This window comes from Ailuropoda melanoleuca, chromosome 19, assembly GCF_002007445.2.
Source record: "Ailuropoda melanoleuca isolate Jingjing chromosome 19, ASM200744v2, whole genome shotgun sequence".
Lineage (NCBI taxonomy): Eukaryota > Metazoa > Chordata > Mammalia > Carnivora > Ursidae > Ailuropoda > Ailuropoda melanoleuca.
This window is the reverse complement of record NC_048236.1, coordinates 22,778,377-22,804,922: the sequence shown is the minus strand read 5'-3', so window position 1 is coordinate 22,804,922 and position 26,546 is coordinate 22,778,377. Positions and strand designations below refer to the sequence as shown.

Below are 26,546 nucleotides of genomic sequence, written 5' to 3'. Positions count from 1 at the left end.
TTAAGTGGAGAGGGTCGCTTTGGAAAATGTCCCTTCCCCTGTGGATCTAGGGCTGGCTTACCTTGTGTGATTCCAGGGAGGTCGCCAGCCGCACAGTTCCTCTTCTGAAGTCCTACATTAGAAGTTCAGGGTTTTTTTCGGGTTAGCAAACTGCTCCATTTACATAAGCCCTGGTCAACTTTCAAGAAAAAGCTAGGCTAGGACCATTTATAATTCTGTGACTCAGCCAAAATGGCTACCCTTGAGAATCATAATTTTGATAGATGGAAGGAGAATGACAGGGCACTGTGGAGAGCCCCAAACAACGTGAGGAAATGGATGTCCTGATGCCAGTGGGGAGACAGGTAGGTCATGAGTAGAAAAGGAAAGGGGAACAAATGGTGTGATGTTCAGGTTTACTTGGTTCTCAGCTCATCAGGGGAAACAAATTTTTCATCGAGCTGAGGAAAGCAGAAGAGGAAAGGATTTTTTTTTTTAGAAGAAACAAACAAAAAATAAGAAATAATACCATTTATTTTACAATTGAAAAATTAAATTGATTTAAAAATTAAAGAAATTTCAAGAAAACAAAACTACTTCACGCTAGACTCCAAAACTTAATAAGATCATCGGATCATCTGAGCCTGAAGGTCTTTGATTTTGGAGTGGATACTGATGTCCCCCAAGATGGGACAAGAAGCAGACCATCCCAAGTGTATGGGGTGGAGACTCTCTCTTGAAATACTCAGGTTCTAGAGAGAGGATGGGTTTGTGTGACGTGGTGCTGATAAAAACCTTTCTCTTCAGGTCTGTGCTCATTGTAATATGCTCTCAACTTGTTCATAGAGGAAAATATGTTGCTTATTTCCCAGGATATTCTGCTTAGCTCTGGTAATTATAGAGTTTAAGAAGAAATAAAAACTAGGGGGCTTGATGTTACATTTTACCAAGATTTCTACCCATGAAGTACAGAGACCTAGCATGTATTGAGTAATTAATTAGCTGTGCAACCTTGAGCAAGTTACAAATTACTTAATTTTCTGTGCCTCAGTTGTCTCACCTGTAGAATAGGAATAATTTTAGTTTTCCTTAATACTGTTTTGAGAATCAAGCGTTATCAGGCTTCAAGCATTTCAACAGAGGGTGGCAAAGAGTGAGGCTATACTAGCTATGATGATGATGATGATGGTGGTGGTGGTGGAGAATAATGACTGTTCCCCTGAGCCAGGCATTAGACTCTGCTATTTTGTTTAATTCTCAAAACAGTTGTTTTAGGTAACTATTTTCAACCCACTTTTCACTTAAGGCAACTGAGTTACAGACAGATTAACTAACTTGCCCCAAAACATAAAACTAGTAAGCTTCAGAACAAATGGAGATTCAAATCTAGGTTGGCTGTGCACCAAGGCGCCCATGAGTTCCCACATCTCTGCTTTCCAGTGAGCCCCTCTTTACCTCAGTCCTCTAAAAGCATTCACTGTATTCCTATAGCAGCTCTAAAAGCTTCCACTGTATTCCTATAGCAGCTTGCTTGAGTTTTTCTGGTGAATTTCTCCACATCCTGACTTTTTTTCTTTTCAGCAAACTTTCCCTTGCTAATTCCCCCTTCAGTGTAACCTTGTTAGCTTTGAGGACACACCCCTGGCTAGGCCTGGACTCACAGGGCCGCCTCTCCCCACCCCTTCCCTCTGCTGTGGTTTAAAGTGTCACCAGATGCCCCAGGTTCACTCCCTTTGCTTTAAGCCCTTACAAGGGCAGGAGGAACCAAGGCTGGGCCCAGAACCCATTAGTGCTGGGGTGACAGTGAAGGGGTCTTGGGGGGAGCACTGACCCCCTCCCCACAACCCCTTCATCTCTGGGATTGTTGGGACCAAAGAAAACCGGTTGGGAAAATGAAGAACTTTTGGTAAGACCTTGACATTGGAAAGACGGGTGGGGAGACTGGGGCTGGGGGTCCTCAGAACCAAGGGTCTGTGTTCCTGCAGTGGTGGTAGGATGAGAGAAGGTGAGGGAAGATGGGAGAAGGGAGAGGAGAAAGAGAGAGAGACCCAGACAGAGAAATAGAGAAAGAAAGGGAGACAGATAAGAGTGAGACACGAGAACAAGCATAAGAGACAGGAGAGAGACAGAGAAAGGAGAGAGAGCTATTAAAGTGAAGAAGGAGAAATACTAAGGTGAAAGAAAACATAGACAAGGAAATAGATGTAGAAATGGTGAAATAGGTAGATATGGAGAAAGTGAGATAAAGCAAACAGCAGTCTCATGACTGTTTTAGTGTAGGAGCTGGAAATGTGAAAATTCATTAAATCTCTCAAGATTTCAAAGTCAAATGGAAAAAATATACTGAGATTTGATCACCTACATTAACTGTGTTTACCATATTTCAAAACACTTAAGTAGTCCCCACCTGGAGGGATTCCTATTTGAGTCATTTTCTTTTCTCCTCTTCAGGAAAATTCCAGTTTTCTTCTTTGTGTGCAGTTTCCTGGGATCTTGGGCATCTGCAGCTGTCAAGCGTCGCCCAAGTAAGGGCCACAGTTTCTGGATTTTGAAATATCACTTGTTCCCAGAAAGGATCAAGCAGGGCTGTGGCTGAGTGAGGACTGACTGAAGCATCCACGGTCCTCCACAGCCTCACTCTTCAATCCTGCTTTAGTCATGGGTTTACTCCATGGCTAGTTTTATGTGGTCAGTGTTGGGTATAGAAAAGTCCTGGCTGTGATCACAATTGGCAGGAAAGACAAGCTGTGTACTCCGGTGCCTTGCACAGTGCCTGCTTGGTTCATATGGTGATTGGTAATGTTGGGTGGGTGGACCGTTGGATGGATGAATGGATGGATGAATGACCTGGGGTCAGTGGAGGTGTAAAAGGTATTTTGATATACTGGGATGGCTGAGCCAAAACTTGTAGCTGGAAATGTTTTTTTTCTGAAGTCTAGGAAGTCTCTGTTGTCAGGTGAGTCTCAGCAGTGTGCTGGGGTTGGACAGTTACAAGAAGTCTTCTTAAAAAGCTTTCTCCCTGCAACTTTCCACCTGTGTAAGGAGCAGCCAATTTAATTCTAGGATTTCTCATTGAATTACATGTTTAATCATCTTCATGATTCTTTTCTTTTTCTCATTACTTTTCCCCATTCTAGGATGCTAGCAATAGTCTAGTTGGGACCCTTTTTTGATCTCTTGGAATGAATTTGTAAAATTAAAAGCACCCTATATATTTTATTTTGGATTAACGAATCCCAAGTCTCCCCCCAAACTCCTCTATTTAACAAAGATTCCTAAGAACTCCACTCTCCAGAAGTCCCATTAACTGGCTCAAGGCTGGCTCTGGATTCTCTTAGGAATTCTAAAATTTGTGGTGTTTAAGGAATATTTTCTAGTCCAAGCCACCAGATGTTTTCCAAATGGCGTCTGACGCTGTGTCATTCAGAACATTGTACAGCTCTGGTTCCAAAAGGAACAAATTCCTAACTTCTCCCAAAGGAATATTTTCCCAGTATAAATTATTAAAACTTTGCACCTTGTTTCTCTTCCAGGATGAGTTGAAAATGAATTAATTATAATCACAGAGTCATAGAGTTAAAGCCAAATACACTAAGCAAGTTATTTGGCATATTATTCTCCTTTAAATAGTTGTTCAGCTCTTATTGTTATTGATATATCTTTACGGTCCTTGTAGGGGTTGGGGTAGGATGACATGCTATCTCTTTTGCAGGGTTCCCTGTTAATTCAAATTCTAATGGTGAAAATGAGCTCTGTCCAAAGGTCAGGATTGGCCAAGATGATTTACCAGGCAAGTAGCCTTGTATCATATTGAAAATGCATACTTTCTATAAACCTACCTGATATATTATTTTATTTGGGAAGGTTGTGGAAAGGAATATAACCAATCTCATTTTAGACTTCTTATTTTGTGTTCCCTTTCTGTAGGCTTTGACTTGATTTCTCAGTTCCAGGTAGATAAAGCAGCATCTAGAAGAGCTATTCAGAGGGTAGTGGGATCAACTGCATTACAAGTGGCTTACAAATTGGGAAATAATGTAGACTTCAGGATTCCAACAAGGTATATAAAAATATTTTATCTAATTATCTGCCTCAAATGCTTTTTTAAAAAATGAAAAGCTACGCAATGTTAGAAAATCTTCTCATGCTCATTGCTTCTTAGATCATGATTTGATTTGAAGATGAAGAAATATATTTACCTATCTATCTTCAGTGTTCAGTGTCTAAATATGTGAATACTCTTTATGTTTTCAGTATGTAACTTACTTTTCATTCCAGGGAGGAAAAAAAATCACTGAAACCATTATACATTGATTCAGGACATGTTCTTATTACTTTGCTCTCTGTTTTTGTATAATTTGTCTGGTTTTAGCTGAAAGGACCCTCTGTGAAAAGTGCCAGAGGTTAAGCATAAATTTAACTAGGAACCGCGGAGTGGTTAGAAGACTCACAATGGTGCTGTTCAAGCGTCCTGGTGCTGAAATTGAACCACACATTTACTGCTTGGCTTCTGGCAGGAATCAAACAAAAGCAAAACTAGAATAATGATAACCAAAGCAACGGTAGTGATGATAATTTAAAAATCCTCCACTTGATTTACCTCCTTCTTTAGAACTATGTTTTTTATCCTTTAAATTATTTATAACTGTGGTGCTTTAGTGTATGTAAGTGTTGCATCATGCCATTGTTATGAAGGAGCTTCAGGATTTTGCTTTATATCACTTAAATACCTTATATGTAAATACCATAATTATTGTATGTTTTAGTGTACTGCAAAATAATTGAATTAAGATTCCTTTGATAGATGAACAAGAAAATTAGGGCTTTGATAAAAAATTAAGGAGTAAAAGTCAATAATGATTACTTATAACAGTAAAAGTGTATTATAAAAGCTCTAAATGTTTATAATAATGAAAATTTTGGTCAAATTAGAATATTCTGATGTAGTTCCAGATTGCAGATAGAAATTCATATTTTGAACATATGAACTACACTTTTTCTAAATATGAACTATATTTTATAAAATGACAATAGAGCACTGCATAAGCTTTTTAAAATAAATTTACTAATTAAAATTAAATCTCATCCTCATCATAGCCCTGTGGTAGAGACATTACTATCCACATTTTATGAAAGAGGAAACTGAGGCCAGAAAATTTAAGTTACTTACATGAGGTCCCAGGGTTGGGAGGTGCTAGAAGGATTGAAATTCAGGCAGAATGGTGCTCCAACCACTATTCAATACTGACCCTGGAAAATTATTCACATTTGGAAAGATTATAGGCATGATAACAGCTACAGACTTTTTTTTTTGCTTATATTTTCTTTTCATGCACAGAACTGCTAGTTGTATTCTTTTTTTTTTTTAAATAGGCTCCATGCCTACCCCTAGTTNAAGTTACTTACATGAGGTCCCAGGGTTGGGAGGTGCTAGAAGGATTGAAATTCAGGCAGAATGGTGCTCCAACCACTATTCAANAAATGTTTATAATAATGAAAATTTTGGTCAAATTAGAATATTCTGATGTAGTTCCAGATTGCAGATAGAAATTCATATTTTGAACATATGAACTACACTTTTTCTAAATATGAACTATATTTTATAAAATGACAATAGAGCACTGCATAAGCTTTTTAAAATAAATTTACTAATTAAAATTAAATCTCATCCTCATCATAGCCCTGTGGTAGAGACATTACTATCCACATTTTATGAAAGAGGAAACTGAGGCCAGAAAATTTAAGTTACTTACATGAGGTCCCAGGGTTGGGAGGTGCTAGAAGGATTGAAATTCAGGCAGAATGGTGCTCCAACCACTATTCAATACCGACCCTGGAAAATTATTCACATTTGGAAAGATTATAGGCATGATAACAGCTACAGACTTTTTTTTTTTGCTTATATTTTCTTTTCATGCACAGAACTGCTAGTTGTATTCTTTTTTTTTTAAATAGGCTCCATGCCTACCCCTAGTTGTGTTCTTAAATAAGCTTTTAAAAACATTTTTTTCTTTCTTTAATAAAATAAACATGATGCAAGACCCCCCAATGCTGACCTAATTCCCTCTTCTATNGAGTGGGAGAGGAAGAAGCAGGCTCATAGCAGAGGAGCCTGATGTGGGGCTCGATCCCATAGCACCGAGATCACGCCCTGAGCCGAAGGCAGACGCTTAACCGCTGTGCCACCCAGGCGCCCCCCTAGTTGTGTTCTTAAATAAGCTTTTAAAAACCTTTTTTTTCTTTCTTTAATAAAATAAACATGACGCAAGACCCCCCAATGCTGACCTAATTCCCTCTTCTATAATTTGAGGTACAATCTGGACTGTCATTAACTAACTCTAAGTTCAGATATTGACCAACTTGAGGCCACATAAACCCATACCTCCTGATTATCTTTGCTGTTGCTCTTCTCTAAGTGCCAGAGCTGTCACTAAATATTTTTCACAGTATATGACCAATGTCCATTCTCTATCTCCTTGACTCTCTGTCCCCCAAAGACTAAAAACTGTTTTACTGGCAAAGCTTATTAAAAGATGAAAAAATAATTAGGTAGGAAGTAGAAAAAAGTAGGAGAAAGAAATAAAAAGAGGAGGGGAGAGCCAGAGTGTTGAAATAAATGGAGTCTCAAATAGGTAATAAGCGTACTTTTGGGCAAGTACTTACACTATCTTTGTTTCAGTCCCTTCGGCATAAATTAGGAATGATAATAACTGTGTCATAGATTTGCCACAAGGAGCAAACATTAATAAGTTGGAGAGGGTTTGGATAGAGCCTGGCACACAGTGGTATTAGTTAAGTATTCATTCAAGTAGTGGAGAGCACTACAAGGAGAGAGTGTGTGCAGATGGGAACCTTTTCTCCTTAGTGGATTCTTTCTTTTCAAGCTGTCCTCCCAGTCCTACTCATTCAAAAACCAGGTGGCAAGAAAAGTAGGGACTGGAGTTGCTCTCAGACCATGCAGGGAATAGTCTTGGTTTAAAGGAAATTTCTATGCTGAAGAATATAGGTTCTGAGGAAATGAAAACAAAACAAAACCTTAACAGGATTTTTGTGGGAAGAAAATGAGAGAATGATATATAAAGCTGATGTGATAGAATCACAATTTACTTTCATATTTTCAATTTTTTGGAAAGATTATGAGACATAATTTTTTGCTGCTTTTTATTCTTTATTTAGACATATTAGTATCATATTCTCAACTCAAATTTATAAACATTTTATGTTTGTTTACCTTAACAAATACAATTCTTAGCTCTTTTTTGGGTTAAGGTCATAAACAAACGTTTCAAGGTCTAAAGTCTTATCTTTTATTCAAACCCTTATATTTCTTCTTTTAAGGTACTCTGTGCAGATTGTAACATAATGAAATAAATCATTTATAGATCCAGCTTCTTTTATATTATGTATGCTGTCAAGTTTACTTATCGATGTGCATAGCATATTTGCAACAGAATCTCAGGTGTTCAAAAAAGACAATGCTGCTGACTGGTATATAAATTAGACTTGTGAGGACTTCTATAAGGTTTTAAGTATATATAAATACATATGTATATTTTATTAATTTGAACACTGAAAGGAATTTTCTTCTCTTTTATAGACAAATTGTATTACCTAGCTTAAAAGATTAATAACATGATAATCTTGATTATACTTGTATATATACACAAACATACACATATATATTATTTTCATGTATATGAAGAAAGAGAGCAGATGGATACCTTTGATTTAACAATATGTCTATAAATGAACTGTTCTTCTAGCAACCTCAGTCACCAACTCATTTTTTAAAAAAGTTTTTGGCATTACAAAACCAAGTCAGAGGTAAATGGGGACGTTATGTTCTATCCTACCTTCAGCATAATCTCTTTGCTCATTTAGCAGGAAAGATGAGATGAAGTATAAATTGGGAGAAATCCTCAGTCAACCTCATGATCTCTTTGCAAAAGAGTTACTTAGACAAGTTACTGTGACTTGTGGAATCGAAGCAAAATAGATTTGTTTTATTTAGGGACTGATAAAATTCTACAGCCTTGCTCAGTGCATCTGTAAACAAATACATTGGTAACATAGGTTTACAAAAACCTAGAAAAAGAGGGGCACCAGGGTGGCTCAGATGGTCTAGTATCTGTCTTCGGCTCTGGTCATGATCTCAGGGTCCTGGGATCGAGCTCCATATTGGGCTCCTGGCTCATGAGGCGCCTGCTTCTGCCTCTCCCCCTATTTGTGTTCTGTTTCTCAAATGAATAAATAAAATCTTAAAAAAAAAACAACAAAACCTAGAAAAATAATGCTTTAAGGAAGAGAACAAAACATTAAGATTTATCTTTCTTCTGTGAAAGGCTCATGCCTCAACAATAACTATATTTAGACAAAAAAGAAAAATTCTTTAAGCATCTGGTTAAATCCAGATCATTAAGTGAGAATATTAAAATAACATATTCATAATTTAAATGGATACTTGTCAAATTTCACCATTGAATAAAACTTTTAAAACTTATCTCCCAGCTCCAAGCTAACTGAGGTCAGTTAAATGAAATGTATAAACTTCTACAAGGTTATATAATTATAGAGTAGGCAATATATTACACTGTCTTCAGTGAATCTTAGCTTCTTCTCTAGAGGTTATTCTGGAATATGCATCTCCTGAAAAGTTAAAAGTCAAAGGAAATATGTCAAACAAAATCTATATTAAAAGTAAATATCAAAATAGATGTAGACATCTTTATTCTGGGGAAATAGTTCTTGCACACATTTTTTTCTTCTTTAGCTCCAAACTGAATCTTTTTAAATGTACATGTTAAAACCTCCTGTATACTTTTTTTTAAAAAATAGATTTTATTTATTTGAGAGACAGAGAGAGCAAGCATGAGGGGGGAGGGGCAGAGGGAGAGGGAGAAGCAGCCCCTACTGAGCAAGGGACCCAATGTGGGGCTTGATCCCAGGACCCTGAGATCACAACCGGAGCCAAAGGCAGATGCTTAACCTACTGAGCCACCCAGGTGCCCCAAAACCTCTGTATACTTGGCAAATACTTAATGAATTGAAAGCTTTGCCATAAGTATAATACACATCACCAGTGATCATTTAAGAATGTGTATTAACAAAGGAATTCACCCAGTATTATAAATAAAAACAAAGTTGTTTGAGAACAAAGGTTAAAAAAGTACTTGGATGATAAAAGAGTGTTCAGATGAAAAGCTTCATATTTTTGTTATTTTTATAAAATCAGCAAAGCAATGAAATTTGTTGACATAATTGACCCATTTTATTGAAGGTGTACAAAAGTATTTGCAATAAAGTAAGTTATATTAAACATATAACCGTGCTATTGTGAGGGATGATAAAGTTTTATAGTTAAAGATAGAAAATCTTAGTAAGTTGAGTAATTTCACTTATTGCTAAACATTCTTGGAACTGAATAATTTTTTGGTTTAGAAATTCTTGAGCCCCAAAATATATTTTAATGCAACTGGCAGTAACACATGCCAATACGATAAATTTATATGTTATTCATTTTATAACAAATCAAATCAGCATCCACTCAGATATTTCTTCTTGCCTTTCTCTTTTTTTACTTTCACAAGAGGGGGCTATTTAACAGGAGTCTGACCTGAAGGAAGGCTATTCGGGGCTTTGAGTCCTGGTCTGTAACTATTTTCAGAAATGTCAAATATGATTATCTACCAAACAAAATTAATGACATCTAACATGCTCAGTGTGAAGGAGCTTCTCAAGTCTATACAGTTACTGATACTGATATGTGGGTCTAGGATATAATTGTGGAGGGAACAACCCAAGCAATTATGGAAATAACAAGTACTCCTAACAATGTACTATATTAAAATAAAAAAATGAAAAGCTGCTTTAATTAAATGGCTTTATTAACTAGTAGAGCTGATCTGGATTCCAAATGATCTCTTCTTTAATTTGTGGAAGAAATACTGCCAAGAACCTTGCAAGAATGTGTTTCTTGGCTCAGATGGAATTGCTGAACAGGAGCTCTTTAGGTAGCATAAATAGTAATATTGTTGGGGTTATGTGGCATTGGGAACCCTCTTTAGCTATGAGGAAGGGTTTTTTTTATGTGTATTTTAGGATGGAGCATTAACATACATGAATGATTGAACTTCTCTGAAGGTTTTTACGGACAGTCATGAAAGAACAAACAGGGCACAGTTTTTCACACTGTAGCCTTTCTGTAGGTCTAGAATCTAAGAAAGCATAATAAGGGAATATGGTAATATGCATGGGTACAGAAAACAAGACTTTTATTTACCATTTTCAAATTTTACTCAGGAATTTATATCCCAGTGGTCTGCCTGAAGAATACTCCTTTTTAACTACTTTTCGGATGACTGGAGGCACACTTGAAAAGAACTGGAGCATTTGGCAGATTCAGGATTCCTCAGGGAAGGAGCAAGTTGGCGTGAAGATTAATGGCCAAACAAAATCTGTTGCATTTTCATACAAGGGAATGGATGGAAATCTCCAAACTGCAACCTTTCCAAATCTGCCTTCCTTATTTGATTCCCAGTGGCATAAGATCATGATTGGTGTGGAAAGGAGTAGTGCTACTCTTTTCATTGACTGCAACAGGATTCAATCCTTACCTATAAAGCCAAGAGGCCAAATCGATGTTGATGGCTTTGCTGTGCTGGGAAAACTTGCAGATAATCCTCAAGTTTCTGTTCCGGTAAGTATAAAACCATACACTATGGTTGATTAAAACAAAACCGGATTGCTTAAAAACTAATACTTCAGGTATCTTAGATAATCATCTGAACATCTTAACCAATGAACAGTTATTCATTTTCAAAATTCATTCAAGCACTTACTCAAAAAGCATTCAGTGCCCGTTTTGAGCATAGCAAGTATCAAATGGAATGGGTAATCAGAGAAAGTCAAATAAATGGCTCCTGATCTTGAGGAATTTCAAGTCTACTTGGAAGATGCTACATGCTGACCTGGAGCTCCCAGAATCCTTCAGAGGCAATGTAAAAGAAGTCAATACTGATGTGGTACGCATTGTGCATAAATAGCTAATAAGAATATTCAAAGTAAGGTTAAGATGAATGGTGGATTCGGTAAGTCCAGAATTCTGTGCTTATTGAAGGCAATGAACCTTGAAATAGAAAGATCTGAACTAGCTGAGGGAAAGAGCATTAAATAAAAAGGAAGCAGAGAATAAGCGGGCCCAGTCAAAGGTCTGGAGACCAGCTGGTTTGGATGAAATGTATATGTGAAAATGTGTGTGTGTGTATGAGATGAGGGGAAGAAGGGTAGGTGATACTAACTGCAGGGTATGAGAGAGAAGGTTAAGAAGCCATATGGTATCTGATTAACAAGAATGAAGGTATATAGATGGTATAATATGTATTTAGAAGTAGGTCTTGCATGACATATAAAAGTAAAAAGTAAGGGATTTTAGAACTCTGTTCAGAATTTTGCTGTAGAGTTCCATGGATATAAATGTTAGGAATTATATAATAACAGAATAATTGTGCCAACTAGTACCACACAGTTCTATCATTTTGAGTTGTTAAACTTTCATTGAACAATCCTTTAAAAGGATATTTTATAATGTTATTACAGGAATTTAAAAAATATATCGTATAGGATAAATGTTCTTTGGAGGAAATGAAAGAATTTAGAGCTCAATAAACTATTGATGCCAACATATTCTCTTTCTCTCTCTCTCATACAGAACTGTTAAATTCTAGTCACAAAACTCATACCATGGCATGTAGCAGGGGTGATACAATGATTTTGAATTGTTTCTGTGTACTTCTCCAAAGGAAAAAGGTTATCAGGCTCTCAGTAATGGAATTGTTCAAATAACGTATTTTCAAGGGAAGAATTGTGATTAGTGTGAAGGGTAGTGTGAAATTTCTATATTCTGTGAAGGACAGGAAGCAATTTGTAACTGCCACATTACTGCTCTGGCTTGTAGACACTTGAGAAAGTATTTCTTCAACTAATGAGTTATCACACCTCAAGTGGCTGGGTTAAAAAGCCAATGGGACCACTATTGTGCCATCTTGAAATTTTGTGCAGCAAGATTGTTGCAATGGCATGGGATTGGTTTGCAGACAACACCAAACTTCTGCAGTATTTGTGTCATTTCTGGACCATGTGGTAATGGCAGGGAGACCTTAAGGCACCTCTTTAATATAATGAACATCAATCAAGTACTTGCAAATTGATTTATTGATTCACTGGCCTTGAAAAACATTTTAATTTTTTTTGTAGTTTCAAGTTTTTATTTAAATTCCAGTTAATATACAGCATAATATTAGTTTCAGGTGTAGAATTTAGTGATTCATCCCTTACATACAACACCTGGTGCTTATCTCAACCAGCGCCCTCCTTAATACCCATCACTCATTTAACCCATCCCTTGTAAAACATTTCAAATCATTATAATTCTGGATGCGAGGACATTATTAAACTCTTTGATTGCCAGAATGGTAAAGTCTCAATATTACTCCAATATATTATAGTCTAGTTAATAATGTTATAGCTGATTGTAGGTTTTCTGCCAAGTCTAGTCTCATATCAGAGTGGAGGCCAGTTACGACCAGTTATCCTCTATTTTATTCTGTCATGTGTAGGCATGCAACAAAGAACCTGGCAGCTGATACAATATTTTGCCTCTGGTCCACCAAGGAGCTTTTCAAAGTCAGTACACAATAGCCAATGTTAGAAGTAATTGAAACAGGCATGAACAATTTTTTTTCCTTTATACTGAATTTTCACTCTCCCACAAGGAAAGACAAAAGGGACTTGAACCTAAAGCTTCATTAAAATTTCATATTTGATGACATAGTGGTGGTGGTAGTAATAATAACTAAAACAGGTCAAAGTTATAGGCCAAAAAAATCCTATTTACATCCAAGGACTGACAGTGACAATGTCAAATTCAAACTTGACACCAAAATGTATTCCTCAATTTTTACCCTATATCAGACAAAGAAATTGAAAATTCTATGTAAGGAAAACCCATTTATGCTTTTTAAGCATTTTAATACCCTTAATATGCCATTTTTAGTTTCAAAAATGCTTTCATTCCCATTAATTTATTTTATCCTTGCAACAATTTTATAAGATAGCAAGCACAGATAGGATTATCTCCATTTCTCAGTTGAAGATGTGACTTCAAGAGGGCTTCTTGGCTTGTAAGAAGCCGTGTTAGGCATAAAATTTCTAATTTACCTATTTTCTGCTGTACCAACTAACTTTCCTTTGAGGAAAGTAAAAATCTGTATAACCATATATCATTTCTTTTAAAGCACTTCCTCTCTTTCATTTTGGAAGGCGTTTGTATGTAGAATTTTCAGAATTTATTTTGCAGGACAAGCAAAATAAATGCTTTCTTTTTTAAAGAAGGAGGATTGCACAGTATAAAACATGTTCTCAGACAATAATCCTACTTGTTTATTAACTTAGCAAATTTGCATCATGTGCCTATATACTCGGTATACAAAGTTAAATAAATCACAGATCTTGTCTTCTTCAGTTCAGTCCCTTGAGGGTGAGGGGTTGAGATAAGTAAACAATGACAATACAACATGATAAGGATCATGATAGTGACTGGAAGCACGTGGAAGAAGCTCCCCACTCAGATCAGGCCAGGGAGGCATGAGAGTGGAGGTCAATCATGTCTACCGTAGAATCAGTTACAATCATGTCTACTGATGTTTAGAGAACCCTGGGGGCTAAATGAGCATTATCCAGGAGAAGACAGGGTCCAGTGTTCTAGGAAGAGGGGCTCTCATTAGGGAATTCCTACATATATCAGTTCTTTCCTTTCCAAGTTTTATTAGTCTTCCCACACTGCTCCTTACTTTTCTAGACCAAGAATAGTTAAATACTCATACAAGTTCCCAAAGTCCAAGTTCAAGTGCCCATGAGTTGATCCTAAGCCCTTGTTTTTACTCTTGTCTTATGTTTTGGTTTCTCACCAATTTGGCTTAAATCTGAAGTTGCTGGTTATTACTGAAGCTCAACATTGACCATATATCCCTTAGAAGACTTAGAGAGGGATGAGTAATAATGTCCTTACATTCTGGTAGGTAGAAGTGTACTACTGATAGGGCACACTTCTCTCCACCTGGAGGGAGCAAATTGTCAATATGAATGTGGGAGAAATTTTAAATTAGAGTGAAATGTGCCAATAACAAAAAAAAAACAATAAAGAAGAGTATATTTTTCAATTTTTCTTCATGAAATTGGATTCATTCTAATCTTTGACATTCCAGATTAATTGAATACTTCTCTCAGGATCAACACTGGCTTCTCTTTAGTAAATAAATCAAAAGCAAACATCCCTCCTAAAGGTATTAACAAATGTCAAAAGGTAGCCCTAGGAACTGGCATAATAAAAAATGCAATTGAAAACAACATTTGATGGAGAACTAATGCTAAAAGACTCATTCATACTGTACTTGTTTGTGATTTTCCCCATATCTATCCTATCTTGTGTCTCTTTCCCTTTTCTAAATTGGAAAAGGAAACCAATTTCAAGAGGTTTTTCATAAAGCTTGCAGTACAGCTGCTCACGTGATCTACAACTCAAACACCTTCTCATCATTCATGGTTATTTAGTGGGCTCAGAGCATTTTATGTTTTTTTCCCAATGTACTGCTGTAATACATTGTTAGTTTGATTTTATAGCAATAAATCCCATATTTCCTATTCTCCTTTGTGCCCATATTTTAGGATGGTGCCATTTATCCCACTGCAAAGCTCAGTTTTCTGGCAGCATCCCATAAAAACGTGTTATTTTATGACAGCTTCTTTATTGTTTGTTGTCAGCATGATTGCCTAGGAGAGTTATTTGGTACAGCTCTATTAGAAAACAAAGTTAGCCTTTCTCCTTTTTCAGGGGTGTACACTAGGGGTTTGGGCTCAAAGAAGGATACAAGTTTATGTGGTTTTACAAATACATGATTCAAAACCTTTTTCTTTTTACCTATGCTTACTCAAAATAAACCAATGTGGAAAATAATCAGAAGATATAGTGCCTTTAAAAGTATATTTCAAGAGTCCTACTCTATGCTATTTTTGTTAAATTCAGAGAAAATGTGAGAGCAAATAGAAAGAACTGTCAAAACTAGTGATAGAAAAGCTATCAGTCCTTTCTTCTACTCCATAGAATTAAATCATACTAACCTCCACATACAGAAACACTGAAAGTTTCATAAATGATAACATGGCAAAATCAACTATGAGGTTGTGGTTAATATTCTTTTTGGTATTTAAGAAATATTGTACGAAAGTTATTTTTCAGTGATTTAAGAAATGCATACTCTCTACTATGCATAATATCTAAACTATTAGGTTTGCTTATTAAGTTGTTTTTTGACAAATACTCCTTTTACAAATATTCTTTCACTTGTAAGTATGAAATAAATACAAAAGAAATAGTTATGTTATGTATACATAACCACAGGAAATTCTCTTTACAACACTTTGGTGTGATTTGATGGAATATTTTTGAATACTGACTGTGAAGACAGTTTTTGGGAGATAAAATCTAGCTTGCTGCATTGTAAACCATATTAACAATATCAGCTGGATTTTCAACAAGTTAGCAATGAAATGACAAGCACACAGAAAAAAATCTGCTAACATAGGAGGGGCCATAATCAAAGGAAGGGACTATGATAACTATAATATAAACTAAATAAGGGTCAAACTTGCTTTTAAGGGAAAATTGAAAACACTAAAATTTTTTATTGGCCTTAGCTGTGCCCATACTGTTGAAATAAAAAAAAAAAAAGTCAGTGCTATTAGTTTTCCTATTTCTACTAAAATATATGGGCTAAGGTCATAAAGAAATCTTTGTTATGTAGACTGGGTGGTTGTAAGTCAAGAGATTAATTCAATGTTTTTTCCCCCCTCTTTGTGTTAATCTCTGTGTGTTTGGTTTCTTTGGTTACAATGTGGTGTCAATAGAATCGTGAACTCTTAAAGCTGGAGGAAACTTTGATTGTATCTACTCCAAACCTCTAAGTTTACATGTGAAGAAACTGAAAGCCAGACACAGGAAGGGGTTTGCCCCAAGTGATAATCAAACCAGAAGATAAATCCTGTCAATTCCTAGTTCACGATATTTCATCTTTATATATTCATTAATTAACATTTGATAACTATTTATTAAACATCTATTAAGTTATAGACAGAAATTAAAGCTCCAATGGTGTTTACATTCATTCTGGGGAGAGGATATGGACACAAATTGATAAATGAGTAAACATATAGAATGCCTGGTGCTCATGAATACTATGGAGAAAAATGAAGCAGGAAACTGGATGCCTGGAGAGAAGGCCTCATTGAGAAAAGAACATTTTAACCTGAAGGGGTTGGGGATATTAGCATGTGGCTCTCTGAGGGAGGAGTGTTCTAAAAAGAGAGAATATAGAGTGAAAAGGGACTTATGTTGGTGTTATCTGCTATGTTTGAGGAGGGCATGGAGACCAGTGTGGCTGGAGTGAGACTGAGAGAAGTAGCCAATGAACCTGGAGAGGTAACATGATGGAGTGAGGGTGGGGAAATTGTGTTAGCATTTTGGCTTTCATGCTGTGTGGGATGGGAAGCTATCCAATGGTTCTAGAAAGATAAAGTAATATGCTCTCATTTTTTGAAAGTATCTCCTTGGCTGCTGTTTTCACAATAAAATGTAGGGGAAGAGAAGGACAGAACACTTAGGGATACAATAAAAGGAGACCTTTAGAGACTACTGCAATAACTCAGGCAGGGCTGGTCTTGGTTTGGAACAGGGCAGTAGAGGTGGAAGTGGTACAAGGTGGTCAGATCCTGACCCATTTTGAGGATAAAGTAAATGGATTTGAAGTGTAAGAGAAAACAAAATCAAGAGTGACACCAGTATTTTTGGAGTGATTAATCAGGATTATATAGTTGCCATTTATGGAGATGGGAAAGACTATGGGAAGAGCAGGTATCAGGGAGAATATCAAGAGTTGGTTTGGAACCTCTAAGTTTGATCAGGATTTTGATCACTATTAGACATCTAAGAGAAGATGCTGGGCAGACAGTTAGGTATGTTTTCTGGTGTTCCACAGGCAGGCCCAGCAGGGGATAGAACTCTAGGAGTTGTCAGCATATATATGGTGTTTAAAGCCATGCAGTGAGATGAATCACTGAGAGACGAATGCAGTAGAGAAGTTCCAAAACTGAACTTGAAACAACCAACATTTAAAGGTTGCTGAGATGAGGGAGATTCAGCCAAAGAGTCCAGAAAGGGCAGCCTGTGATATCAGAGGGAATCAGGAGATTGTGGTACTGACTTAGAGGGGAAATAGAATTTTAAGGAGGATAAAATGGTCAACTCACTCAAATGCTGTAGACAGATAAAATTAGATGAGGACTGAGATTTGATATTGGATTCAGAAACCCATGAGAGTGACTTTGAGAAAAGACCTATTGGAGTATTGGGAGTGAAAGCCCAGTTGGAAAGGCTTCAAGAGAGAATAGAAGGGATAAGAACTGCAGGCAACAAATACAGACAACTCTTCTGGGTTTTAAATGGAGAAGAGCAGAAAACAGGATGGCAGGTGAAGGGGGATGTGGCATGAGGGGATGATTTTTTTTTTTTTTTAAACGGGCAGATAACTGAGGATGCCTCACCATAGCTCAGGGTGTAACATTCCTTTATGCTCTACTAAAGTCACCTCTTTCTGACTCCAAGGATTGAGCATTTATTACCACATGAATCCCCTTGAAGTGCCCTTTTAAATTAGGCCACCTTTCCCCATCCATATCCCTGGTACAGAAAAATCTTTGATGATGGTCCATAATTAGCTATCCAATACTACTCAAATTCCTTAGCTTAGAATTCAACAGAGAAAAAAAAATCTAATGTCTACTGTTTGCCACAGTGAATCTAATCCCTTTGTATACATCACTTCTCCCCTTGTGCTGTGTTACTGTGACCTCTTGTCTTTAGAACTCTAGTCTTTACCCTCCCCATCTCTGCCTATGAGAATCTCAATTGCTCTTCAGGGCCTCACTCGCATGTTACAGGTTATATGATCTCTTGCTGATGACCTTAGCCATGTTGTACATCAACTGCAATACTATATATAGCATCAAAAGCAGTTTTTGGCCTAGATGCTGCCCTATGTACTAAACATTTTTGTATCTTCCATAGCTTCTATCTCAAAATGCATAAGAGTGTTATATAAAGATATGCTGGATAAAAAGATGAATAAAGTACTACATGCCAGGTCTGCTAACTCTAAGTCTACTGTTCTTACCTTTAACTGTTCTGCCTCTGCCCTTGGTATGATTCGGTTGACTGTCACCTACTCATATTTAATGACCATTCTTAGCACTACGTCTAGAACTGCAGGGCCTAGTCTACAGAGAGTTGGGGAAATTCCTGATTTCAGGATGGTTTAGAGCCTTCTGCTTAACAACTAGGAAGCTTCACTTGAAGGAGTTCCCTCATGATGGTAGAGACCAACACTTTGTCATAAAGTGAAAAGAAAAATGTGATCTCAGAGTTCAAGTATTTCTTTAAATCTTTGTTGCCATTGAGTAGACAAAAGCTTAATGAAACATTTCTCCTGTTAGAAGAATTTATATTTGAAGAGCTAGTTTTTAGGTATTCTATACTAGTAAAATTTAATCATAATTCAGTATGCAAAAAAATCAAGCCTTGTTCTATTCTCATTAATACTGAACCAAGTTCTATAGTTTGCCATTAGAATTCTCTCTGGAGGAAAAGATAGATGTCTGCTATTAGTTTTTCCTTAATTTTTATGAAAAGCTTAAATATCTTACTAATTTTCCTCAACAACCTAGTGAAATAAGTAGAAATCACTAGCACTGTTACAAGAGTAGAGAGTTGGTGCCAAAATTCCTTGTTTCAATGTGTTGTCTGCTGGACACTACTCTGGATTAGGGGATGGAATTATACTTTAATGTTCTATAGAAAAGAATTGGATAATGCCAAATCTGGGTGATGTAAGGCACCTTACAATCACACAACTCAGTTCTCCCTGAGACAATGATGAAGTATTTCATGTTGAGAAGGATGAATTGTGCTAGGGCATTCTGTTTAACTGATTTAAAAAAAAAGCTTCTTATTTCTCTACTTGTATTTTTCTCAAGTCTTACAAACTGTAAACTCATTATGGGGAGGAGAATATCTTCAGTTTCCCTAGAATATTTCCCTATGCTATATTGCATGGCATATATTAGGACTTCAAAAATGTTGACTGAAGGACTAAATTAAAATATTCGTCACATATATTTTGTCAGTGGGTATTCAAAGAGAACAGTGATTCCAGGTATGAAAATGAGAAACGTGTGGAAATCAGCATTTTTGATGTGTAATGAAAGTGACTTTTAGTAAGGAACTCTGCCAATCTTCTTTCAAAATAATTAACATGCAAATTGGAATTCATATTGCATGCCAAAAATGGCTGTTGTATAGATGATTATTAGTGCGTAGGTGGTGTTTATGTGGATGCACAGATGTGTGCAGAAACCTTTGATCTATGTGGCACTCCAAACAACCCAGCCTGTATTCACAGATGAATTACATTTCGTTCCCGCATTATCCTGTGCCACAATTGCATCTTGCATATTTAAGCAGGTGTACCAATTTATCCAGAGAGAATTACATTTTTCAGAAAACAGCTTAATAAATTACTTTGCATTTACACTAAGTAACTTTAATGAAGTATCTAAACAAAGGATATAGGTTTCCTGGTTAACCATATAACTAAAGTTTCTCAAGGTGATTAGGCTATGAATTTGAGAATCAAAATATCAAACATATACAATGCATGCCTAGTGTGAGTTACCAGTTCACAAAGGACTTAGTTAATAAAATATATGAATGATCTTTCTTATTTTGAGAGTTAGGGAGGGGGGAGACACCTTTACTTATTCCGGTAATATTTTTATCTAATCATTGAAGCAAAAGAATTATAACCCTCTTTCCTGTATGATATTTTATTATACACATGAATATGTAACTGCATATAGAAATAGTTGTCAGTTTTTGGAGAAGCATTAGAAATTTGCTTCTGGATGTATTTGCGTAACAATCATGCAAACAGGGAGAGGTCTGACTTCTTAGGGATGCTCCTTAGTCTTGTTCTGAAGTTTTCTAGCAGATGTTGGATGTAAGCTTGCAAAGTTTTAATTTCTAGAGCACTCTTCTTTTCTATTCATCTTTAATGTGAAAGTTCAATCACCAAATTCCTTGGTTACTGGCTTAGAAAATGATGGCCGTTTCTGGAGATGGGATGTATTCTTGGGGGAGGCTAGTAGAGGAGTAGAGAAGGCCCTTAGTTTACAATCAGGCACATTTGGAATGCTAGCTCTGTCTTTTACTAGCTGTGTGACTGTGGCAAATGATTTAGCCTCTCTGCCCCACTTTACTCATGTGTGAACGGCTTTAAAGAGTTGTTTGAGCCACAGCTAGGTATTTAGTAGTCATTAAGAGAAGGTTGTTTCTCTTTTCTTTTATCTTCCTATTAAAATTTCCACTGCAGTTTAGAACAAAATCAAAATAAAATCCTTCCCAAGCAAATGAGACTACTCTAATAAAGATAAAGTATCTGACAAAGTGATGTGCTTAACTGTAAGATAATTGTGTGGCTTGAAAAGCGGTTCTTTTGTAGGATGTCAGTATACTATTGTTAAATAATTCATACCATGAATACACAATTTTCATAAAATTTATAGAGAACTTTCCATCTTAAAATATATCTTGGTTTAGCTGTTCACTTTCTTTTCATCCTACTTACTTCATTTTTCCAGATATCCATATTTTCTGGAGAAGAGCCATGGGAGGGTTGAGAGCAACCAGGACAGTTAGAATCATCTAAGAAGAGGTGCAAATGCAGGAATCTGAAAGCTTAATGTCTTATTTTCACCCCTTTATAGAAGGGAAAACTTCCTTTTGTTTAACTTCCCTTCATAATGAGTAGAAGGGAAGGACTTCATCCTTCATCCTCTCCAAGTCTGATCTTTCATTCAGTAACCTCAACTCCCGGATGTTTCCATAATAATGGAAAAAATGTATCTAACTTAATGCTAGATCCAGGAGATCTAGAGACATTTTGGCAGGTGGGATGGAATGTAAATCACTATTGGATGAAAGAAAAGACATAATGTTTTAGATTTGGGACCTTGATAGTTAATTAGACATTTGCATAATGCCAGAAGAATCAACTGATCAAGAAATATGGATCTGAAATGAGATGACTAGCAAAGAACTTCCTCAATTTAAGAAGATAGGCCAGAATGGAAGTGCTGGATGGTGCACTTTTTTTTTTTTTTTTTTTTTTTTACCTTGTCATCTGAGGCCTTCTGCTTCAAAACTGGTCACTCTTTCATTGTAGCGTTTCTCTCCTGTTTCCTTCTTTCTCTCTTAACACCTGCTAAAATGTAAGAACTTGTCAGGGCATATTTGAATTTCAAGTGTCTGAAAATTTTGTATCTCTTCAACCAATGAATGAGATAACACCAAATTTAAATGTTTTCTATTCTCTTGTTTGTTTTTCCCTGAGTTCCAGATTTCCCTCTCATTCCCTTCATTTCCAGTCCTTCCTATTTCCATTTTAAGCTGTGGATACTCCATGGAGAATGTCGTCTCTAGCACACAAATTTCTAGGACTGGATTTTTTTTCCTCTCCTTTCCTCCTAGATGCTACCACTTTGGCTGTCTCTGTCTGTAATCTTCTCCCATGTGAACTCTTGGCTCATGTGTTCTCCTTGAAGTTCAGCAGCCCTGGGTTCCAATCCAGACCCTCACACTGGCTTGTGACATGGACAGTTCCTTGCTTTCTCAGGGCCTCATTTTAACAGAATCTGCATCTTGAGGGTGTGGAAGGACAGAAATGGAAAGTCAGTGCCTGTGGTCTGTTCCTGCCTAGGGCTACACTGGAATACTGCAGAGCTACAGACATCTACATTCAATCATCAGAGAAACTTGGGAAAGGCTTCCAGCCCATTTCCATTGGAAGATCTGTATTCAAGGAACAAGAGTATTGGTCCACTGAGGTCAACCAGTTCAAATTGGTTTCCAGTCACTTAACAATTGGGCCACACTTACAAACTTATCTCTCTCTTAAATGACCTGCTTCTGTCCTCCAGAAGAATCTGAATTGACTGTCCACTGTCTTTCTCCAGTTTGAACTTCAGTGGATGCTGATCCATTGTGACCCACTACGCCCCAGGAGAGAAACTTGCCATGAGCTGCCAGTCCGAATAACTGTGAGTCCACTGACCACCTGCAAAGGACACTTCCACCTAGCCTACCTCCCACCACCTCCTTAAACTCCCCACCTCCTCACTCTTTTTCTAAAGAGTTCAGGCTTTACGGTATTATCTGAAAGATATTAAGGAAACACAGGTCCCACCCACAGCCTGGCCGGTAGAAACCACCTTGGGGTGTCTGGGTCTACCTTTGGTGGCTTATGACCCTCAGTCCTCCTCCTCCAAACATCTATCCGAGAACACTGGCTGTCCATTCGCCTCTCCCCGCCTCCCCGCAGTGGACAGCGAGAGACTACACTCGGGTGGATGGGAAGAGGCAGAAGCAGAGGCAAAGTGCGCTTTCGGGCCTTGCCTGTGTGGCGGCGGGGAAAGGGTTAAGGGGGACTGTTGTCATTCTATCCGTCCTCCAGCCCGCAAGCTCTCCTCCAATCCCCAGGACCCTCTCCAGGGCCATTCATAAACAGGAGGCACGTACGCCTCCCCTGGCTGGGCACCTTTGCAAAGACTACTCCCGGGGGCGTTTTTTGCGGGAGAGAAGTGCCACTTGATGCGTGTGACGGGTCCGGAAGGCTAGCGGGCGGCAGGAGGCAGAGTCCGTCCAGGGGATTAGCAGAGGGTGGCGGGGGCATGGCCTGGACGGCGCGGGATCGAGGGGCCCTAGGGCTGCGACTGCTGCTGTCTGGGCTCTGCTTGTGCATGGCTCAAGTAAGTTGTGCGCGAGTGTGGGAGGTGGGGTGGGGAGAGCTTTCTCACTTTCTCCCCGTCTTTTCTTCTCCAGCCCAGTGAGACCACCGACCAGGTAAGCTGAGGGCGAGAAGTGCTTGCATTTTTCAAGTGCACGCAGGGAAAAGTGGAGGAGCGGCCATCCCGGGGGCTGTGGGGAAGGCGCAGTGCTTTCCCTGGGCTCTGCAGCCGCGTTCTTCCTCCAGCCTTGGGCACCTGCAGCGAGTACCGTCGGAGTGGAGGACCCTAGATGACCCTTAGGTCGAGAAAGGCGTCTCCTCCCCCAGCTGGGCCCCAACGCTGCAGGCAGAGGCTCTGAAGGCCATTAGTGACTCGGGACCCGTCACTAAACTTGGGCGTTTTACCGGGTTGCTTCTTAACTCCCCCACCCCGCCCCTCCTGGTTGCATTCAAGAGCAGGCCTTTCTGGAGAAGGCGGGAATTCAGACTAGAGGCGCTAAAGCTCCCTCTCAGCTCCACCAGCCCGCGGTGGCAGCATTAAACCTCGAGCCCTGCTAGCGGTGCCCGCCGCTCTAGAATTGGAACCCGGCGGCCTTGGCTGGCATCAGTCAAAATTTCAGCAATTTCCCGAAGGCTCCGGCGTCTCCTCCCTCCCGCGCGGGAGAGGACCCGGCGGGGGCGGGTGAGCCCAGCCGTGGTTTGAGGTTTCACTTACAAAGACCCCATTGTAACCAGTCTGGTCACTGGAGTTTAGAAAAACAAAGTTTCCTTGATGAAAGAAGCTTTTTCACCCTCTTTCTTTTTCTTTTTTTAAATTAGTAGAGAAAAAGAAATCCCACATTCCCTAAGCAACATGCTCACACTATTTTCAGACGCCAGTATTCCCTCTAGCACCATCAAAGCTTAGCTGTTTGCAAGCGATAAAAGCGGTAATACCCTAGGGTCAGTCTGAAATTTTAAAGCGAGGTGCAAAGACCTTATGCAAGAGAGTGTCAATGCAGGTAAATTCGAAATGAGGCCAGGCCCTCTCTGGGTTTCAAGGCTCTTTTGCCCCAATCCTCCCCAGTTTTCTTCTAGTATTTTCCCCCGATTTCCACTGGACGTACAAAGATTTACAAAACGATCTGAGGTGGAGGGCCTCCATTCTGAGCAGTTCATTTTAGCCAAAACACTGACTCTCAATTACTAATCGAATGGAGGTAGTGAATGACCACCATTTTCATTACTGAGTCCCTTTAAAAAAAGACGCATCAGGCTCTCCCTTCTTCAAGAACCCCCTTTGGTTTAATGGTCTCTGTAGGAGTGAGGCCATGTGACCCCAGTGCCCACCTTGGGGCCTAGATTCTGCTCTAACCACACTATTAAGCCTCATTCAGAATATGGCGGAACCAAAGAAACCTGGGGTCCCTTGGGAGTTTCATACTCATTTACCGGGTTTCAAGGCTCAGTCCTCCAAAGGGAAGTGTCCTTACCGGGTGGAGGTGGGGGCCTCAGGACACTGCGCCAGTTTCTCTTTGTCGCCCAACCTGCTCCATTAACCCGTGTGTGCTGTTTTTGTCAGAGAGGTCCTCCGGGCGAGCAGGGTCCCCCGGGCCCCCCGGGCCCCCCTGGAGTTCCAGGCATCGATGGCATCGACGTAAGTGTCTACTCCAGTTCTCTGTTCCTCCAGTTCCTACCCTTTCTCCAGCGGGATGGGTTTTTTGACTGGGCCAGATGCCCGCCGCCCAAAGAGGGGCTAGGGCATGGATGAGGGCTGGGTTGGAACTTCTATAGAAGCCTGGGGATTTTCGGAGAGATGAGGTAGACATGTTCAGTTGCTTCCCTTGGTCAAGAATCTCCACCATGTAGCTTTATCCTGTCCCCGTCCCCGAGCTGTGTGGTGAACACGCGTGGGAGTCCTCCAGCTGGGTCCTCAGCGCCTCCCACTCATGGACTGTTCTTGCCTTTTCTACTACCTCTCCAGGGTGACCGAGGTCCAAAGGGTCCCCCGGGCCCTCCGGTAAGTTGATCAGTGCATTCGCCCTTCACTTCTTTCCTTTAGACGTGGTTTGCAGCCACGTGAGTCCCAAGAGTCTCAACTTTGCATCTTTCTCTCTCCCGGCCTCGCCCCCTCCCTGCTCAGGGTCCTGCCGGAGAACCGGGCAAGCCAGGAGCTCCGGGCAAGCCGGGCACGCCGGGCGCCGACGTGAGTAGGCGCACACGCACGCGCACGCACGGGGCTACGAGGTGGGGTGGGCGAGGAGAGGGAGAGACGTGGCGATGTGCTGGTTGGTGGGGATGCAGGCTGCGGGAATCCACGTTCAGACAGGGCTGTGGCCCCGAACGGGGCCTTGTAGTCCCTGCGTGGTGTGGAGGCGGCCGTTTCTGCAAAGGGTCCTGCGAGGGTGGAGAGAGCTCGCGGCCCCCTGGGGAGAGCGCACTGTGCTCAGAAAACCCCCACGGGTTCCCAGTGCCTGCCCCTAACCCTCCACTCCTTGCTCACCGCCTGAACTCTCAGCCCCACTTCCGGTACAGGGGTGCTGGAGGAAGACGAACCTTACTCGGCCCTGTCCTGGGGCTCTGGTGAGGCTACGCAGCGAGTAGCCTTTAGTCCTGCCCTTTCACAGGCACTTCCTAGTGTAATTTAGAAAAGGACCTGCAGGCAGGCGCAGAGTACTCCTAAATCATGAAGAAGAGAAGTAAGAAAGATACTATTGAGGGGAGGGCCCGAAGTGAGTGGGGGATGTGTGGGGGTGGGGCAGGGAAATGGTCAGCACGCAAAGAATGGGAAATTCAAAACTAGTTTTCCTCTTCCCATGTTTTCTTGACGGGCATCACTGACAGAAATAAGCTGAGTAGGGTGGCTTGAAAATTGGGAATCGGCATCCTTTCTCCAGTTTATCCACCTCTACACCTCTCCCTTCCCTCGACTGAAGAAAGCTCATGCTAAATTGTAGGAAAAACCAGCAGTAAATAATATTTCCTCAGAGCATAATGACTTCAGGACTCTCTGCTTCTCTGGTCCATGTGCTGGACTAGTAGATACTGAAGTCCTACTATAGGCCAGCCCTTGACTTTAAAACTGGGATACAAAGTGAAGTAAAATAAAGTTATCTGTTCTCAGAAAACATGCAGTGGTGCATTCATCAAGTTATCTGTCAAGTTACTACTTTATGTGGTTTCCAAAACCTAAAGACTTTTCTAAGTCAAAGAAAGCACCTGAAAACCTACGATTGTAATTCCCAAGAATTTTTGACTAGTCTTTATACATATTGAAGAAAAAACTGCTAGATTTTAATGTTTATTAAGATATGCTTTCTTTATAAAGATTACCATTACGGGGGGATTTGTCTATGCTATTTAGTACTTTAGGAAAGATTTTGTTTTACGGAACTTTCTCTGTGATGCAAAGTGAGTGTGGAAGAATCCCCCAAGAACTAATATTTGGATAATACAAACTGAATATCAAACTAATATTTGTATAATATGAACTGAAATTATATAACTTGTTGGTTTTCAAGTTCTTTCTGCAACACTGAATTACTTGAAACTGTCACATCATAATAAAAAAGTCTGATACTCTATAAAACAGTAGCCAATATGGGTTGGATTTATTTCTGCATTCCTATGAAACTTGAACCT

At 39.2% G+C, this 26,546-nt stretch overlaps 1 protein-coding gene across 2 annotated transcripts in view; it reads left to right on the top strand.

Annotated features, from left to right (window-relative positions):
• The window catches only part of COL9A1 (collagen type IX alpha 1 chain), a 92,092-nt gene that overhangs the window by 5,686 nt on the left and 59,860 nt on the right, over positions 1-26,546 (top strand). The window contains exons 1-10 of one of the 2 annotated variants that reach the window (XM_011233145.3): positions 1,860-1,885; positions 2,431-2,504; positions 3,692-3,769; positions 3,907-4,039; positions 10,279-10,675; positions 22,156-22,239; positions 23,021-23,041; positions 24,487-24,561; positions 24,889-24,924; positions 25,048-25,110. In XM_011233145.3, coding sequence (XP_011231447.2) covers positions 1,872-1,885; positions 2,431-2,504; positions 3,692-3,769; positions 3,907-4,039; positions 10,279-10,675; positions 22,156-22,239; positions 23,021-23,041; positions 24,487-24,561; positions 24,889-24,924; positions 25,048-25,110 — 975 coding nt within the window. In that variant the 5' untranslated portion in view covers positions 1,860-1,871. Of the gene's footprint in view, positions 1-1,859; positions 1,886-2,430; positions 2,505-3,691; positions 3,770-3,906; positions 4,040-10,278; positions 10,676-22,155; positions 22,240-23,020; positions 23,042-24,486; positions 24,562-24,888; positions 24,925-25,047; positions 25,111-26,546 lie in introns of those variants that run through there. The other variant, XM_034648242.1, reaches the window with a different exon arrangement.